Source organism: Alosa pseudoharengus, unplaced genomic scaffold, assembly GCF_046254945.1.
Source record: "Alosa pseudoharengus isolate Yale_2024_CS ecotype anadromous, Long Island Sound unplaced genomic scaffold, YU_APseudo_1.1 YU_APseudo_1.1_scf_14, whole genome shotgun sequence".
NCBI classification, from domain to species: domain Eukaryota; kingdom Metazoa; phylum Chordata; class Actinopteri; order Clupeiformes; family Clupeidae; genus Alosa; species Alosa pseudoharengus.
In genome coordinates, this window is record NW_027468609.1 from 40,334,444 (window position 1) to 40,355,296 (window position 20,853).

Genomic DNA, 20,853 nt, shown 5'->3' on the forward strand with positions numbered 1-20,853 from the left:
TCCTTCTTTACGCTTCTCTCATCCTCTCAAAGGAACTCTGGATCTCATTCATAGTTACCATTGGGTCCTTGGTTACCTGTCTGACCAAGGCCCTTCGTCCCAGATTACTCAGTTGCTGCAGACATTTTCTTGTATCCTTCCCCAGATCTGTGTCTTAACACAACCCTGTCTCGCAGGTCTACGGACAATTATCTCGACCTTGTGGCTTGGCTTTCACTCTGACAGACACCATCAACTGTGAGACCTTATATAAAGAGATATGTGCCTCTCTTAATAATGTCCAATGAATTAATTTAGGCACAGGTGGACTCTGGAAGTTGTAGAAGCATCTCAAGGACCATTGATAGAAGTAGGATGCACCAGAGCTCAAGTGTCATAATAAAGGGTCTTAATACTGAGACTGTCTTTTATTTTTTATAAATTTTAGGGGTGTCAAAATAACTGATTAATTTCGATTAATTAATTTGAGAAAAAATAACTGATTAAAAAAATTAGTGCAGATTAATCGATTCCGTATGACCTTTGACCCCGAGCCGTTCTAGTCAGTAAAAATTAGACTGTAAAATGAAGGAGAGAGAAGAAAACGTGCTGCCTGGATCATTGATTGGAACATTTACTTTTAAAAAACGGCCTGATGGTGTTGATAAAAATAAAGTGTTGAAAATAAAGTCCTTTGCAATGTCTGCAAGTGTTGACATTGAGGAGAGTGTTAATTTATTTTCATTGTGTCCCCTAGGTTATATCTGTGGCCTGAAATGCCTTTTATGTGAAAAAAAAACTTCTTCCCGAAGCACTTTTGAATTTATTTCCTCAGCATATTAGGTCATATCATAGATTATTATGGCCATTATTTGAACAGTGAAAATAATAATAAAAGAGTTTTTGAACTTTAATGTCACTAATGCTGATTATTCAATGATTCATTTGAATTTAAATATTTAAAATACTTTCACAGCAAAAATTATATATGCGATTAATTTAGATTAATTAATCACAGAGTATGTAATTAATTAGATTACCTTTTTTAATCGATTGACAGCCCTAATAAATTTACAAAACACTCCAAACACCTGTTTTTTGTGGAATGTTGGAGTACTGTGTGTAGATTAATGAGGAAAAATGAATTGAATCCATTTTAAGATGAGTCTGCAGAGCTGTTATATGCAACCCATGTCAATTTAAATTCCTTCATGATGAATGGCCATGATGCCAATTCAGTTAGGTTTATGGGCCTGGAAACAGTCAGTCGGCCTAATAGAGGAGGAGATTGTGAGAACCGCTTTCTACAGAGGGAGGCTTGGTACATAATTAATTTGAATACATGTATACCTAATGGTATGAATGAAGATCTGTCTTTCACATGTTTTTTGTAAAGCTGTTATTGATTTAATTGGCCTGTGTATGATGAATTCTGTTCATAACGTGTTGAAACTAAGAAGTGATTGACTGTTTTAATTGAATTATTGTATGGATTGACACTGTATCATCATTGATTGATTGTGTGGGTGTATGTGAGGGTGTGGATATATAAGTGAGGTTGTATCGTTCATTCACTTGAGCACACTGAGGAAGGCACTAAGCTGAAACACGTCTGTAGTTATAGTTAAAAAGAGGGACAGCTGCTGTATCAGGCTGCCATACACGACAAGTAGTTGTTGGCCAAATTGTTATTATTTATGCCACTGCATTGTCCTGCGTTCATTAAATTGTTTCTTTTTTTAAAGTATAGTTTTTGGGCTTTTTCCTTTTGGGCCTTTTCCTTCAGTGCCCCCCATATTGTTATATTATTATCTGTGCCGTTATCGGCCTAGAACAGGGAGGCTTTAGAAGAAAATTCTTCTAAAACTGTTTTTACTCTCTGCGGTGAGGCCGAGGCCTGGGTTGAATAGGCAGTTAAGCACAATGCACTCAATATTGTGATACTTACCATTAAATTAATTATTTTGCAGGATTGATGTATCTCAAAGCAGAAAGCAATTCTCGGGACCTCAGTGGAAGGAAGAACCATCCAGTGTCAGCCTGTCCGAGCCACATTATTCTGCCTCTTTTACAGAAATTACACATGACAAAACCACCTCCCCTCAATCTCCTTCTAACAGATGCACTCTCTCTTCACATAAGCATTCAACCTCAGTCAAATCCTCCCTCCCCAGAATTACCATCAACACAGATGAAACCACTCCATCAACAGCCTTTGTGCAAGCGAAGGCAAACTACAAAGCCCCACAGAAGCCTAAGGTCCGACAGAGCTCCACTGCTGATCCTAAACAGTGCAGATTAAGGCATAGAGAGGACATCCATATCCAGCAGCAGCCAGATATAATGTCTCTTAACAAAGAAAACAAAGAGATTCTGGAGTCAAATACTGAGGAAGAGAGGGCACTGAAGGTGTCAAGTCTACAGCCAGATTCCTTTTTAGGTATAGATGGTTCTAAGGTTTCAGAGGTTGAACCAACAGTTTCCTCCGAGCAAGACATAACTCTGACCTCAGAGAAAGATAATTACAAATGGACTAATAAGGACTCGTCTGCTATGCGACCACAAGGCCTAAATGACCCTGCTGATCGAATCCGGTTGGGGAAAGCTCAAAAACTGCGGGAACTGCTGAAGCTAGAGATTTATAAGGAGCGGGTGAGTACTATATTACTAATTTCCCTCACGGGATCAAAGAGTATACTTATACTATATCAATTCTACTTAAGTGTGTTATGTAGATTTCCACCTGCTTCAATTGAAAGTTATTGCATGTAAAGGATCTGCAGTGTGTGTGTGTGTGTGTTAGAGATGCACGGTTGGCGGTTACAGCCGCGGACTCCGCGGATAAACTGCGGATCGGGCGGATGATGTGAAGAAAAATAATATTTTAATTAAATTCGGGCGGGTGGCGGTTGAACGTCCATCTCACAATATCTCTAATATATTGACTTATTGTTTCCATAGCAGCACACAGTAGACACAGTCTATTTAAAATATAGATTAGCCTAAATACATTATTAGTGCGCAGGGTAGAGCACGCAATCTTTTCCCGCACTGCTATCCCTCAAACAGGTTGGTTCCATCCCGCACCTATACGCAAATCAAAACAGCTTGTGCAAGCACTGTTGCAGACTACAACTGGCGCGGTGTAGTCTACACAAGTTTGTTTAAAATGTATGCATTAAGTTAACTTTGCAAAGTTAGTATAGCCTACTTATCACAACGTTGTCAATTGCATAACGCTAATTTATCCTATTCAAACGCCTCTACCGAACCTGTAGCTTAATTTGCGAAGAGAAAGCACCTGTTTGATAAATGAGCCAGAAGTGGAGAAATAACTTTTAAGAAATAATCTGTAGCCTAGTGTAGGCTTCTGCAAAAAACAAAAAAACAATGTTGTTGGCGATTTAACTATCTAGCGGATGTTTTTAATGGCAAACTGTATGGCCCACGTTCTGGTTCGTAAATTCATTTGCCCTATACTTCCAACTTTTGACTGCACTGTAAACATAGCAAATTGACTGCTTCACAGTAGGTTATTTATATTTTTCAATAAACACATTTGTTTATTCAGCTTTATGCATCAGAAATACGCACTTTGCCAGCCTACAGAACGGGCACATTTTGGAGAGAGAATGAGAATGCACGCACGCAAGAATCTGTAGGCTATTTGAAGCGGGTTAACAGCAAACAATGTTTATCTAATGTGTTAAGTCAAGACTTCAAGGCCATAGTATAAAATGTTTTCTAAACAACAAAAACAGAAAGGATGCAGGCAGCAAATGTAGAGGAGTCATTTCCGATGGAAGAACAACATGCTGAATAATGCCCAAAGCTTTACTGATGTTAAAGCACACACACATAACGGTAAAATAAAACTAAACAAAATGTAAATTTATCAAGGTGACAAATTAATATAGGCCTAGGCTGTTCGGCGTGAAAGTAGGCCTAGGCTGCCAAACCTGAAATTTGCGAATATTAATAATGTAGGCTATCCTAACTCTTTGAATATTGCACCCTGGTTATAGAGACCAACTCACAAGTAAAGTAACGAGTAGCAAGTTACTTTCTAAAATGACTAATGAGTTAAGTAATTTCATAACAATTTAAAGAAGGAGCTAACTTGTAACTCATAACTTTTTTTGAGTAACGACTAGGGCTGGGATAAACGATTATTTTTTAAACGATTAATCTAGCGATTATTTTTTCGATGCATCGATTAATCTAACGATTCATTTTCAGTCCATTTCGATTCGATTATCTCCACATTAATTGACTAATACATGTTATACAGTGATTTACATATCTGAATGAAAAAAACATGAATTCTTTAACATTGCAATATATGTTTATTGCTCTTAAGATTCCAAAATAAAAGACTATACAAGTGCAAAGTAATGCATTCTTAGTCAGAGGTAGCATTCAATAAAGTTCAGTAGTGTATAGGTCTAATTGAGTGCCTGTCACTTTAAGATGTTCGTGAGGGAATCCTTGCAATTAACATTAACATAGTTAAAAGGCTGCTGATGTGTGGATGCAATTCATAACGTAGTTAGTTCAAATAACGGTTCGTAGCCTACTTCTCCTTGGGACAAGCACTTTTAAGTCTTGGTAAACACTTTTCCATTTACATCGGGATTTTGCAAACATTCAGAGTCAATAAAATGAGCCCTGCATGAGGAACGAAATTGACAAGCAGCTGTAAGTAAGCATGCTAAACTTGACATCCAAACAGTTTTCTAACATTAGCTTTGAGATACTGCTTGATTGCATAACTTAACTTAGTTTAGTCTCCTCAATGTACTATGTTGTGATAAGACCTTAGCAGAGTTAACTTTAATGCAGCAGTTTTGAACAAATTTGCGCAGCATGGTCACGATGCTAAGCGGATTTAATAGCAATTTAGCCTGTTCTATGCAGTGCTTCTATGTGGCAACAACAATCGTGAATATTTTGTTAAATGTACATGCAGAGGAGGAGCAGCGGGGTCGTTACGAGAGAGAGCGGGCGGGCGAGGAAAGGCTGCGTGAGTAAGTTTACCCTTATTAGACATTCTCTCATTTTATCTTATCTTTAATTTAAATAGTACAACATAGAACATCAATGTGTGGTGGCCGGTTTCGATTTCGTGGCGCCCAGCCACAGATTAGTCAACGTATGGGAAACACTGAAGGTGTAAAATTAAAAATATTTAGCAGCACACGTTATGCTTGACGAATCGACGCGCATATTTTGCGTCAACGTATTTTTTGCGTCGACGTCATCGATTACGTCGACGCGTTGTCCCAGCCCTAGTAACGACCCCAACACTGGTATTGGACGAGGCCTAAACATCTCATAGAAGAGATTGCCTGGGTTGTTTTGTTTCGATATTTGTTATATTTTAAAACAGCCAGTCATTGTAGCCTACCACTCGAGGAATAGGCCTTTAAAAGAGAGACAGATTATGGAGTGATATGACTCAGACATCGGGCAATGGCAGCGGGATGTTCAGAACGCAAGAGCTAAACTTCTACAAGCTCAATAACATCCACAGCAAAAAAAGAAGGTAAGAAAAATAGTTGGGAATTCAGTAGTAATATATGTTCTTACCTTAACTTTCACGAGTTGAGTCATACCTCTCCCGTGTCGGTACGTGCACTCAAACGCTCTGGTGCGCAGCGCGAATGTGTTAGAATGTTGCTATGCTAGCGGGCTCAGACGTAGCCGTAGAGAGAGGAAGATAGCAGTAATCAAAAACATCCACGTTTTCCCTACTTAAATACAGTTGCACGAGTAGTTGATAAAAATGTGTAAGGTCACACAACATGAAACGTGGCGATTTTCCAAGCGAATAAACAGGAGAACTACAATGTGTGGCGCAATAGCACTTGGGAGTACTTCGACCTAGCGTAGTAATATTAATTAACACCTAATTGTAGATCCTATCCACCACAGAGTTTAGAATCCATGCTTGATCGACCCCTCAGCCTCCCCCTCCCCTCTGAGCGAGAGAGAGAGGCACACACACACTAGAGATGCGGGGATGGGCTATTATTTCAACCGTAACTGCATAGCAAAACTTATCATCCATCCGCACCAACGTTTTTTGACCAATTTTCAAAACCGCACCTGCCCGCCATCCGCTGGTTCAATTGTTACAGAGAAAATCATAGGTAATGCACTCCACCGCCATGGCCTCTATTAATTAGAACCTTTTAATCATTGTTTATCAATGAATACTTATGCACCCTGTATTTTAATTAATAACATTTATTTATTTACGATACATTATTCATTCACAAAGAAAATTGGTGTCCTTAAAGGTTGGATTTTTCCTCATTTTTTTAATTAAGGCATTAAAGGATAATTCCGGTGTGATTTTGACCTAAAGTGTCTTGAAACATGATACCGAGTGTGAACGTATGTCTAATAGCTCACCTCCGCTTGTCCCCTGCACTCAGAAATCTGGCGCTAGTTAGCCAATGCTACCAACAGTGTTTCGTTGTGGTGCCTTGGGCATCGGCCTAGCCATGCAAATCACTGTTTTACACCATTTACGAGGCTCAAAGTAGCTCCATACTTCATTGGTAGACTTCCGAGGGCCTAGACATTTAAAACCAGACACTGGTAGTTTATTTACAAGACGATTTATACAGACAGTACCTTTAGTAGCAGCAACTGGAATCCATGCATTTCCACGGAATTATTTTTGGAATCTGACCCCTTATCATACTTGTTCGTTCGTACTTGTCGCTCGACTTATCGTGACTAAATTCAAGATGGCGTCGAACGGTAAAATTCCTTAGGCACCACAACGAAACACTGTTGGTAGCATTGGCTAACTAGCGGCAGATTTCTGAGTGCAGGGGACAAGCCGAGGTGAGCTATGAGACATACGTTCACACTCGGTATCATGTTTCAACACACTTTAGGTCAATATCACACCGGAATTCTCCTTTAAGATCCATTTCCAAAATATTAGATTTTATTCCTCTTTTTAGTCAACTTTAGCATGGGGCTGAAGACTTTTTATAGGAACTGTATATGGGCAAAACAGCTTTTTTGTAGGCGAACTTCAGAGGTCTATACAAATAGGATTGAATCCGTTTGAATAGGATCAGATGGGTAAAAACTGAAATTCAAAGTCAATTAATTGCATACCCCAATATATTAAAGTAACTAAATTTGGCTAAGAAAGGTTTCGCCCGTGAAAATCTCTGTGGTGTTGAGGTTTTAAATGTGTTTTGAGCAGGTATTAAGGTATTGCATTTCACTTCAGGATTTCTGTATACCCTAATCTAAATGGCATTTTGTGTCCTCTAGAGCCAGAAGACCTTAACGGAGAAAACAAAAAGGATACAATATGAGACTCTGAAAGACCACAGCAAGATGACCATGAGGGAACTTATTTACTATCTGCCAAAAACCAACCCAATGAAGTATGACTGTTCTTCCACTCATTATAAATAGCTGGACAAATGTAATGATTTATGTGTTTTTCATGATTTTTAATCAGCAGGCATGCCCTTTATTTTTTATTTACGTATTATTGATCTTGTGTTCTCTTAGATCATATCAGGAAAAGGACCAGCACAGCAATGAAACCACTCTTTCTTCACCAGATCCTTCTGAAGTGTATGTAAAATTAAGTAAAATGGGTACACTGTTCAAAAGTTGGGAATAAGGTTTAATGTATTGTTGTTTTTATTTTTGAAAGAAATGCATTTTCTTACAGTGATGTTCTCAATTAATATTTCAGTTGTAAACTATTGATTTTGAAGATCAATAGTAAACTGTGCATTGTCTCTCAGTCAACATCAATCAACGATTCAAACTGACAATCTATGCCTATGAAGGCTACAGCAATGAACCCTGCAAGGCACATGAAACATTATGCACATGTTGCACATAGGCAAAGATCAATAGTTTGTAATCACATTTACAATACATGTTAAATGCATTTCTTTCAAGGCATGGAATGGTCATTCGCGTACTGCAAGTTCTTGCTCTTAACCTTGTTTTCTGCTGTCATGATTTGTCTTCCTTGCCTTTTCATGTAGGCTAATGTTGCAATCTCCCATTTCACAGAATCCTTGTTAGCGTGAACTAGCAACCACCATCAGTAGCCCACTAAAACAAGCTAAGGCTACTGATTTGTTGTTTTATTCTTCTGGCAACGCTGCTACTTAAATGTGAAAAACACATAAGGCAGTGGAGTATGTCAGTTTTTGACCTCAGTATCAATATGGCAGCCAACATGACAGAAACTGAGATCGGCTTCCCCGCTCTACATATATATATAAAGGACTCATTCTAAGCTTGTGAGAATACCTTGATTTGTTGCTTATGGTTATCAATATTGAATCAACCAATCTCAAAGAAAAGCTTTCTACTCTGAATTGTGATTGGCTATGTTGTGGTCAGGCTTGTGAAAAGCATATTTTTTTGTGAGGTGTATTTTGTCGTCAATAACAATCGCAATGCCGGAAATTTGTCACCAAATGGGTTAAGTCACTAGTTTGCAGGTTCATGTACTTAATCATTTGTTTAATCAAGTGTTGTGAAAGTTTGAATAAACTTCTCTTTTCTATATGCAGCTCAGAGGAGATACCATCACAGTTGGAACAGCAGATTCAATCGCAACATCATGTGGAAGAACAGGAACAGACCCATGAGGAAGATTTGTCAGAATCTGAGCCCAACGAACCACTGCTGGTACCCCAGGTGAAGGTAGCAGAGGATGGTTCACTGATCATCGATGAGGAGAGGTCAGAATTTACCTCAGTCACACAAAGCTTCCACTTTTATTTTGTTTTACATCCATTTTACTGTTTACATGGCAGAAGACTTTATTTTAATCAACACTTTATTTTTATCAACATCATCAGGCCATTTTTTAAAAGTAAATGTTCCAATCAATGATCTAGGCAGCACATTTTCTTCTCTCTCCTTCATTTTACAGTCTAATGGTTAAGGACTAGAACGGTTCGGGGTCATATGGAATCGATTAATCTGCGCTATTTTTTTTTAATCAGTTATTTCTTCTCAAATTAATTAATCGAAATTAAGAAGTTATTTTGACAGCCCTAATTAAAACCAAATTTAGTACATGGACTCATGACCCCATGGGGGTCACTCAAGACATTTGGTGACCTTTGACCTCTGGGGGGTGCTGCAATTAGCAAAAATATATTTTGGTCTCTAGCTGTTGATGTGTTTAAAATTTAAACTTACTAGTGCTGTCTGGTAATCCTGTGGGAGGTCTTTAGACCGACACAGGCCATCTTGTGACACCAACATAATTGATTTGGCTGGCATATTGTATTTAATCAAAACACAAAAGGTCATACATTTCATCTTCAGTACAAGCCTAACAAATGTGGTGTTTTTTTAGCCATATGTAAAACCATTCGCCCGTAGCCGCCAATCAAAATGGGTGGCAAAGCCGACAAACAGGAAGTGAGCTCGTATCTCAACAACCCTTTCATGTATCATAACCAAACTTTGGACTCATGACCCCATTAGGAGGACACTCAAGGAATTTGGTGACCTTTGACCTCTAGGGGTCACTGCAATTAGCAAAATGCATTTTGGCTTGTAACTTTTGACGTGTTTGGAATCAAAACTTACTAGTAGTGTATTTTAATACTGTTCAGACTGAGCCTTAGAGCCAAACAAGCATTTGCCCAACACAGCCAATCGAAATTCAGCAGAATCTGAATCCCATCATAGAGCCATCCCAAACCAAATCTTGGATTCAGTGCACCCCTACTTGTGGGTCAGATGTTCAAATGTATTAAATTTTATTAAATTCATGAGGGTATGATTTGAAAGCAAAACACAAAAATCGGCTAATTTGGAAGTCCTGACCTTGATTACTGTCTGACTCCTCTGTCTCCTTGTAGTTTGACAGTAGAAGTACTTCGTAACAAGGGACCAAACCTTTCTGAGGACCGAGACCCTATCTTTGAGCGTGGATCAACAACTACATACTCCAGTTTTCGTAAGGGCAGCTACACTAAGCCCTGGTCAAGTCAAGGTGAGTGGATTTAACCAACATTTTAGCAAAATTACATTAAATGGAGGCATTTTTAGCTAAAGCTAAAAGTTTGCATTAGCAACAAAATGGTTTATAGCCTGTAGCATAGGGCATGTAGACACGTCAAAATAAATCCATTTTGAAACCACTGACAAGCCTCAAAATAGCCTTATACTTCTGGGTTAGTGTGGGTGGGGTCCCTACAGACAAACCGAAGTATTGTAAAATGTGAAAGTTTACATAGATGTTATAACTCAATATCAATGTCAATATCAGTACTGCTGAACTACCCATCTCTGACCACAAAGCTGTACTGTTTGACACCCATCTGCCTGTCCAAGGTTCAGCGTGTGATTTCATATCGCAACATTAAAAAGGTGGACCCAGAGGAACTCACTTCTCTAATTGCCACTTATCCCTCCCCTGCTTTTAATACTTCATTGGGGGATTTAGTTGACCACTATAATGACTGCATGTCTACAGCACTTGACAGACTTGCTCCTATGAAGACGCGAACTGTTTCATTTGTGCACTCCGCTCCTTGGTTTACACCTGAACTTCGGCATATGAAATCCTTGGGCCGACGCCTGGAGCGGCTGTCAAAAAAGACTGGTCTTAATGTACACAAAGACATGTATTCTGAACACCTGCATCAGTATAAAAACGCACTCTGTGTTGCAAAAACATCAGGTAACACTCCATAATAAGGTGGCATAATAAATAGCAAACTAGTAATTACCTAACCCTTTGTTAATATTTGTTAATTGTTACTAACATATCTATTTGGCACAAGTTAATAGTTTTTTAATCATTAATTAAATATTAGTTGTTTGCATAAAATCTGTATGTTAATGTTTTAGCAAATCTATTAACTAATATTGTATTAATATGTGTTAATAGTTAACTAAATGTCTTTTTGGCACTAATTAACAGTTATTTCTTGCATCATTTAAATGTTAAATGTTTATTTGCAAACTATATGTTAATAGAAAAGTTAATTACTTATTATTATTTAACTAATTGTTATTAAACTGTGCTTCTGCCTATCCCAATATGAACCGCTCTCCATAGGACCCTTACAATAGATAGATAGATACTTTATTGATCCCCAAGGGGAAATTCAAGAAAAAAACACAGAGCTACCTGCCACTGTTGTCGGCGCCGGAACCGCTTGCAATAAAGTTGTTTAAGCTTAATTAATATATTAGTAGTATATAGCTATAAGCGTGGGGCCCCTTATAATAAAGTTGGTTAAGCTTAATTAATATATTAGTAATATATAACTATCAGTATGGGGGACCCTTATAATAAAGTTGGTTAAGCTTAATTAATATATCAGTAGTATATAGCTATCAGTGTGGAGCCCCTTATAATAAAGTTGGTTAAGCTTAATTAATATATTAATAATATATAACTATCAGTATGGGGGACCCTTATAATAAAGTTGGTTAAACTTTATTAATATATTAGTAATATATAACTAGTCAGACGGTGAAGGGACTGAGACCAAAACTGGCTTATCACATTTATTCCTTTAGGAAAAGTTAAAACAAAACAACAAGTAGTTGAATGGGCTATATTACATGCATCATTCCTATACCATCACTGTCAGCCCTACTAGCAAGGGAGACATGCGACATGGAATGTTCAGGTGCACAGAACGACAGTTTATTAATATTCTGAGACTCACTAAACACTCACAGACGTAGACCATACGGAGGTAATGCATACACATAATGCTAAACTAAATGTACATTCATTTCCTGCTAGACTGAATTGCACTTTCCATGCACACTAAGCTAAACTACACTGAATGCATGGAAAGTTGCTAGCGGAGTTTACAGCTAGTCACGTTAGACTCAGTGTGTATGAACTCGTGGTCATAATGAAAACATTAATAAACGTTCTCTAAATTGCTAGAATTGCACCCAAATCTTAACAATACATGTAAAGTAACATAATACAGGTGGTATATCAAAGTTTTCAACTTAAACAACATTTTATAGTTACAAAATTAAAACAAAGTGGGGAGAGCTTTATACAGTCAACCTACGCAATGCAAAGCATACCGCTTCTGATCGGCTATGGCAACAATACAAGGACAAAACGCAGCAGAGCTGCAGTATAGCGTTTCTCCAAAGGGGGCTCCAAAATACCAATCTCAATAAAGCTGCTTAATTACGGCGAAAATCACATACAAACACTAAACTACATTTCTAACTGTTACACCCCCCTCCCCTGAATTACACCAAATTCAAGCAGCAACCAAATAGTACTTCCAAAGGCAAAGAGTACACTACTTTCAAACACTAGACAGAGAGTCACCAATTACAGGACAGCCAACCACAAAGGTATCCAATAAGGATGAGAGTAGAAGAAGAGGAGCGCAAACTCTCACACAACCAACCGCTGGCAGTAGGGTGCCTTATACACCCCACAAGACCATAAAGCTATAAACCATAAATTCCATAAATTATCCACAAAGCTAATCAGAAAAGCTAGATAAATAATAATATGTCATTAACTTTTATATTAGCAGTTTGTAAATAAACATTTAACATGTAAATGATGTAAGAAATAACTAAATATATTTTTGGTTAACTATTAACATAATATGACAATAGAACAAATCTATTAACTAATATTGTATTATTAATACAATATTAGTTAATAGATTTGTTAAAACATTAACATACAGATTTTATGCAAACAACTAATATTTAATTAATGATGAAAAAACTATTAACTTGTGCCAAATAGATATTTTAGTAACAATTAACAAATATTAACAAAGGGTTAGGTAATTACTAGTTTGCTATTTATTATGGCACCTTATTTTGGAGTGTTACCAAACATCATACTATGCAAAGATAATCAGTGAAGGACAAGGAAACACCAGGGCTCTCTTTTTTCTACTGTTAATGGTCTCCTTAAGCCACCTGATAACATCACCCACCAGGAACTCTCTGATGAACGCTGCTCAGCCTTCCTGAACTTTTTCAATACCAAAATTGAGGCAATCCACCAACAATTAGAATGTTCCATTACTCAGTTGAAACAATCATACTCACTGAGCACTCTGGGCTCACCTTCCATCAATGAACTCCGTGAATTCAGTCTCCCTGCTGAAAGTACCATCTGTGGCCTCATCAAAAAGTGCAATTCCTCCACCTGTCAGCTGGACCCTCTTCCAACATGCCTGGTTAAGAGCTGCCTGCCATCTATTGCTCCGATGATTACATCAATATTTCACACTTCTCTTCTCTCTGGCACTGTACCACCATCCTTTAAAACTGCTATTGTCAGACCAACACTGAAAAAACCTGGATTGGATTCTGACAACTTCAACAATTACAGGCCTATTTCCAACTTGCCTTTTCATGTTTCAGATAGTGGCAGCTCAACTCCAGGATCACCTGAAGGACAATGACCTCTTCGAGGCATTCCAGTCTGGATTTCGTCCTATGCACAGTACTGAAACGGCCATGGTTAAGATTACTAATGACCTCCTCTGTGCAGCTGATGATGGACTTATTTCCATTCTGATTCTCCTTGATCTCAGTGCAGCCTTTGACACCATCTCCCACCATCTTCTCCTGGAACGTTTAGCCAATATCGGAGTGCGGGGCAGTGTTCACCAGTGGTTCACCTCCTATCTCTCTGGAAGGACACCGTTTGTACAAATACAGAGCTGCAAGTCTGAGAGCAGTGCTGTGACAAGAGGGGTACCCCAGGGGTCTGTGTTGGGCCCTCTGTTGTTTATTATCTACCTCCTCCCACTTGGCACTATCCTCAGGCAACATGGTGTTCAATTTCACTGCTATGCTGACGACACCCAGCTCTACTTATCTACAAAACCCACTGCCACTCTTCCTCCAGCTGCAATTACTGCCTGCCTGCATGACATAAACTTGTGGATGACACAAAACTACCTGAAGCTGAATAGCAGTAAGACTGAGCTCTTAGCAAGAGCTGATTTGGAGCCAACCACTAAGATGGAACCTTTCACCCTTTGTATAGATGTCAGCACCATCCCTTGCTCCAACCAGGTCAAGAGCCTTGGTGTCATACTGGACAACACACTTTCATTTAGTGCGCACATAAACAGTATGTCTCGAAGTGCTTTTTTCCATCTAAGGAACATTGCACGGCTTCGCCCAGCGCTCACCCAGCAGAGTGCAGAAGTCCTTGACTACTGTAATTCCATCTTGTCCGGAATCCCTAACAAGCTACTCCATCGGCCCCAACTAATTCAGAATTCTGCAGCAAGGATTATCATAGGCTCCAAATCCACTAGTCATGTAACACCATTACTGATGCAACTGCACTGGCTTCCAGTTACCTACAGAATACATTTCAAAGTCCTACTCCTGGCATACAAGGCCCTACACAATTATACCCCCACCTACCTCAACCTCCTAGAAGTCTACACTCCTGCCCGCTCACTGAGATCCTCCTCAGCAGGCCTACTGCATGTCCCTAATGTGAACCTCAGCACCCAGGGAGAGAGGGCTTTCAGCTACATAGCCCCCAAGCTGTGGAATTCACTGCCAGACTACATGAGACATTGTGACTCAATTACTGACTTTAAAAGCACACTTAAAACATATCTCTTCAAGATGGCTTATGGACTGACTGACTGATTTTTACTTTTTTATTTTTACTTTTACTTTTACTTTTAATTAAATTTTTTGAGATGACTATAATTTTACAACCTTTTTGTTTATTTGTGAAGTGACCTTGGGTGACATGAAAGGCGCTGTAAATAAAATGTATTATTATTATTATTATTATTATTATTATTATTATAACAAAGGCTGTTTCTGAGGGGAGCACATTGCCTTACTTTGTGTGGTAACACTTTACTTGACAGTATCGACATAAGAGTGACATGACACTGCATGAAAAATGTGATTTTCGTCCCCGTAAACGACCAGAGATCTCCCTCATTTTCGGTAGTTGACGACAATTTGCAACCCGCGCTTGCCGCCGCTTGTCTGTGCCACAAATTGTCGGAACCGAACAATGACGTATGTGGAGAGCTTGCAGAGTGCTAATGGCCCTAATTAGCATATGAATGCAGCGAAACCGCGGATGGCCAGGCCTGGCTTGAATATCCTTACTCAGTATTGGATGAAACCACAACTTTCAAACAAGTAAAATCACTCCTGATTGGCAGCAAAACCACACCTGGCCAGGCCAGGCTTGAATTTCCTTACTCAGTATTGGATGAAACCACAACTTTACAAAAGTAAAATCACTCGTGATTGGTTGGCAGATCTGTCACTATTGATCACCCTGCCTCATAATAAATGTAAACCCCAATAATTGTATATATATATATATATATATATATATATATATATATATATATATATATATATATATATATATATATATATATATATATATATATATACACATTTATTTATTTATTTATTTATTTATTTATTTATTTATTTATTTATATTATGCTGTATATTCATGTCATTGTTATCCTATGTAGGCTACTACACTATTAGGCTATTAGGCTACCATCAAGGACATGAATGAATTTATAGAGGAAAAGAACATTTGCCAGGAACATGTTTATGCAAAGAAAGAGCTTTATTAAAACAAACACAACTATATACAAAGCGAGGATCTGCCCACACACGGGTAGAGGATGATCCAAAAACTACAACTCCGTGAACTGTCCGTTTGCCTCCTCGGGGTTGTAGGTAACTGGCGGCGTTCTTTCCGAGGCAGGTCCGTTGTGCAGACGCCTATTGTGCGTGGCTCTGTACTTCGGAGTCGCCTCTAACCGGGACTGCAGCTTCGCACAGAGTTCAGAGAGCTCCGGCCTACGAAATGACGGCGACCGTACAATCCACCTGCCAACAACGCCATCTTCTTCGTCAGACATGAGGTCTACAGTGGCGGACTTCCAGAGTTCCACCTCGTCATCTGCTAGCACACTGTCTCGTTTCCAGCAGCTGTAAAAAAAACAATGAATCAGTAGGCCTACTGTGCGATGCGTATGGACACAACACATCTATCAATGCGAGTGATGAGAGTGGTATGAATAAAAAATCAAACGCAACAGTAACATTAAACAAGGAAGGAGAAACAGTAAAAAAGTCACTTACACACAATGTCGCCTTTATCAACATCGTGTAAATCTGGACTTGCAGATATTGCTCCGAGCAAATAGGAGGTCACCGCCTCATTATGAGGCAAGATTAGTCTGTGAAAACAAAATGTACAGTTATGATCGGTATCTATCTTATGGTATACATATCTATTTCCTTATACCGCAGAATGAAAGCATATTCTTTAAATCTTACCCTTGCTCCGGTTCGTAGCGCCTGCAATTTGTCTCGGAGTTGTGAAGACGGCGTGGTTTCTGTAAATGACAAGACAAAAAAATACACTTTAATAAAGCTGGTTCTGCTCACTTGTTCTTTTGCAAGGCTACTAGGCTACTCTTAGCTTTAGTTTTAGGCTAGGGTAGGCTACTTTTAGCTTAGCTAGCAGTCATCGAACATATTCTTACCGCAAGCTTGGGATTGTGCACCCGTCTTCTCTTCTTAAAGTTTGTCTCTCCCGCACAGTTTTTCGACTCCAGAGCAGCCAACCGGCCTCTATGGACAGCAACCTGGAGTTTACCTAATTGCTCCAATGACTTGCAGACAGCTCCGAGCAAAGAGGAGGTCACTACCCCATTAAGAGGCAAAGTTAGTCTGTGAAAACAAAATGTACAGTTAAGATCGGTATCTATCAACGTAGCCTATCTATTTCCTTATAGACTACAGCAGAATGAAAGCATAGTATTCTTTAAATCTTACCATTGCTCCGGTAGCGCCTATGTGTCTCCGAGTGAACCCTGGTAGGCTACGGCTGGCTACCGCGGCTTTGATTTCCCGACAGCAGATGTCCATTTTCCTGGCGAGACAAGTAACCACTCATCTGGCACTAGATCCAACGCTCTCCATTCTTCCAAGCAAAAAGGGAAGTGCTCGTTTAAAGGTCCCCTCTTCTAGAAGGAATGAGCGCCGACGATCGCGGGCGTTCTGTTCTGCTGAATCCAAGTACAGCTCGCTGCAGCCTGTGGGAAGGCGAGGCTTGGAGATGCTCCTCTCTGAATCTGCCGCCGCACACTGACTGTTGTTTATCCTATCAGCTGTTCTGGTGGAAGCGCGACCACTGCTCACTAGAGGAAGTGTCTCCCCTGCTGGTGTGGGGGCGTAACGGTTGGACTTTGGACTATTGAAGTGACCCTGCTGTGGCGTATAGACTGAGAATGTTTTGGACTGTGTAAATAGTCTACTACCAGGGAAATAGCCAATATATATATATATATATATATAGGTATATATTTTCATTCAACAAAAATATAATATATATAATATAATAAAAATATATTTTTGTTGAATGAAGACAGTGATAAAGACAATCATTTATTTGCCTCTGAAATTCTCATTGTGTTGGTGTGAAGGGAAAATCTGAATCTAAACTCTATCGACTGTTTTAAGTCAGGTTACATTATTGGAGCTTGCAGGGAACAGACATGTCATACCCAGCATCATTTCTGCCTGTTGAGCGTATTACTGGGAGTTGTGTGGTTAACACATCCACTGTTTAAGGAAGACCAAAGGCCACAGTCATGCCAGCATGCACAGTTCACTCCCCCTGCTACCCTAGCTCACAGCATTTTCATTTACATGTTAAAGCCTCCCCTAGAATTAGGAGGAGGGGGGTCATGGACGGACGACTGCCAAGCAAGGCCCACGTCAATTTCTGACAATTCATGGCAGTTTTCGGCATTGCCTGCAAACTGCTGCGAACAGCCATTAAACTGAACTTCCATGACAATGTACAGTGCCTCATACTGACGGAAATCACACTTTTCATGCAGTGACTGTCATGAACACATGACATTGTCATGACGCATGAAACCTAACCCTAACCTCTAACCCTAATCCTAACCCCAACCCTAACCCTAACCATAACTCTAAACCTAAACCTAACCCTAACTTGTTATGACAAAAACTGAATGTCACTTGTTTATGACATGTTCATGACAGTGTCATGTCACTCTTATGTCGATACTGTCAAGTAAAGTGTAACCCTTTGTGTTCCAGTAGCGTCAAATCAGTGGGCGTGTTCAGCCAGATCTGCACAGCGAGAAGTGTGCTAATGCAAACAAAGATTTAGCTCAAAACTCCTCCGTTTAACATAATTTTGCCCCCAAACGAAGGTTTGAACTAGCTATCATCCATTAATAGGTTGTTTTTACACCGGATCTTTCCTTTAAATCCATGTATTATCCTGTTGTGTAGGTAGCACAAATATTTATTTTAACTTTTAGTCTTTCCATTGGCGATTCCTGATATGCTTCATCTTGTTAAACTAAAATATCTTTGACCCCAATCGAACCGGCTGCCATATTGGATTCTGTTGGAAACACGAAAACATTTTCACAGGTGTTCATCATTTTGTCCGTTTAACCCTTTCGTGCCCGTGCCGAACATTCCATTTTTGGTGCTGAATGACCTCACACAAAAAAACGTATTTCTTGAGTATATTTCATACCATCAATGGGATATACATATCATTGTAATCGGAAGGATTAGTTCTATGAAATGATGTAAAATACATATAGTAATAGTAATGAACAGTCTTTGAAATCCTCTCCAAATGTATATCCAAAATTTGTCAAAATGTAATTTAATTCACATAAAAATTGATTTTTATCATATTTCTCTACAAGATAGAGAAAAATATAGTGTATGACTTGTTCAGCAAGTTGTGCGCTATTTAACAAAAAAAACTGAAATGGAATATCCTTAACCTTTCAAAAGTTATGATGAATTTAGTGATCAGTGTAAAAAAATGCAGAAAACGGGATTTAGAATGTTGACAGAATTCACATTCTCTTTCTCACCAACAACATAAAAGTATGCATAAAAACTAATAATGAAGTCAGACACAATGGTTTAGATTTATTTTGTCTATAAGAATAAACCATGTATTTGTATAGAAGGAACCGGAAGGTTGAACACAGAAGACCTATGGCTCATCACGAAACGCATCCCCTTCTGCAGAATGCCAAATCTGAAAGCAATTTCGTTTACTACTAAAACAAAGTCGCCTACCATTACACTTGGGGGGCCATACAAGCTACTTTAGTTTTATGCTCCTTTTTAAGTTTTTTTTTGTGATTAGAAATTTTATTGGTTTTAAACATAAGTACAAGTTACCAGTCACAAATGAAAAGCATGAAAATATTCTTTACGCAAATAAACAAACATAGGGGGTAAATTATGCATCATATATACACAGTATATACCCACACAGAAACCAGACAAGACCACGACAAAAATAAAATAAAAGTAAAATAACAACAGCAACAACAAAAATAAAAAACATAGGGAGGAGGCCTGCGCCAGATGTGAAGAGAAGCTCTTGTATGGTGTGAGGAGGGGGCTAAGCCTGCAGTTCACCCCTGAGGGTCCTTTATAAATTGAAGAAAGTTTTGCCATTTGAAGTAGTACCAATCTAACCTATCCAGCAGGGTAAATGATACTCGTTCATATGCAGCGACTGTAGTCAAAGCATTGTACCAATCTGTGATTGATGGGGCATGGGCTGACTTCCAATGTTGGACAAGTAGTTTCCTACCAATCATAATAGCTGTCTGGACCCATTCTGCATAGACAGACGCAATGCCATCTTTTAGTGTAGATGGGTCTCCTAATAGATATAATCGAATGCAAAAGGGAACCTCTGGGCCCACGACTTTCTGAATGCACTCATGAATTGATGACCAGAAGTCTTGCACTTTTGGGCAGTGCCACAACATATGGGTTAGTGTGCCATCATCTGAGCACTTCCAGCACCCTGGGTTAGCAGTAAGCTTAAGCCTGTACAATTTAGAGGGAGTCCAGTACATTCTATGTATTATCTTGAACTGAATAAGTCTAGTGCGAAGATCACGTGCCATTTTCTTTAAGTTGCGAATTATATTGGTCCATTCTTCCTCTGTTAGCGTAGTTTCAAGGTCTCTGTCCCATACTTTCTTTAATGAGGCCATGGTGCCATGTCTCTGCAGCAGCATTGAGTAATAAAGAGATGCCTCATGACCCCTTCCATATGTTTTTATAATGAGGGAAGGAGTCTCTGCTCTAAGTGGAGCTGTGGGAGGTTGAAATGTTTTCTTTAAGAGACTATGAATTTGTATGTATCGCCAGTAATTGTTCTTATGCAAGTGGAATTCCGCCCTTTTTAAGTTTTTTATAACACAGACAACAATTTCTTAGTGGCTCCTGCTGTACAGGAACATGTACCTGATGGAAAGATGACGGACTAGTTAGTTGGAGGAGCTGAAGGCCGAGGCTGAAAAACTGTATTGACGGAAATGTCTGCCGTGATAGATTTTCTCTAAAGTCTATCTGGCTGTAGCTACCTAACCTAGGCTCAACACCAGATTCTGCATTGCGCTGCCAGTCTTGAAATAATAACAAGCTATTGACGACGGCAATGTCCACAAAGTGGAGAAAAAGCGTTTTCCACCACTTATGTGTTTTTTGGAGTACACAATATGTACTTATCATTTGGTCCGACCGATCAACGCCCCCCATGTATTTGTTGTAATCACTTACCACAACTGACGTACAACTTTTTTGTCCCAAACCGAATTGCTCTTCACTAGTCTAGATACATCAGTCGAATCATTCGCATTGTGGAAATTTGACAGGCAGGTTACTGCACGAGTGTCCTTCCACTGTACTGCTAAGACGTTACCCTCTATTCTACGCCACCTCATGTCCCCACGACTTGCCCTGCGCTCCCATTTTTTTATATCTTTTAAGTCG

General features: G+C 39.1%; 1 protein-coding gene across 6 annotated transcripts in view; it reads left to right on the forward strand.

Annotated features, from left to right (window-relative positions):
* LOC143123479 (uncharacterized) overlaps nucleotides 1-20,853 on the forward strand; it is a 201,504-nt gene that overhangs the window by 32,184 nt on the left and 148,467 nt on the right. For all 6 annotated transcript variants that reach the window (XM_076284929.1, XM_076284928.1, XM_076284930.1 and 3 more), the window contains exons 3-7: nucleotides 1,950-2,631; nucleotides 7,282-7,397; nucleotides 7,528-7,593; nucleotides 8,556-8,726; nucleotides 9,864-9,997. In XM_076284929.1, coding sequence (XP_076141044.1) covers nucleotides 1,950-2,631; nucleotides 7,282-7,397; nucleotides 7,528-7,593; nucleotides 8,556-8,726; nucleotides 9,864-9,997 — 1,169 coding nt within the window. The remainder of the gene's footprint in view (nucleotides 1-1,949; nucleotides 2,632-7,281; nucleotides 7,398-7,527; nucleotides 7,594-8,555; nucleotides 8,727-9,863; nucleotides 9,998-20,853) is intronic.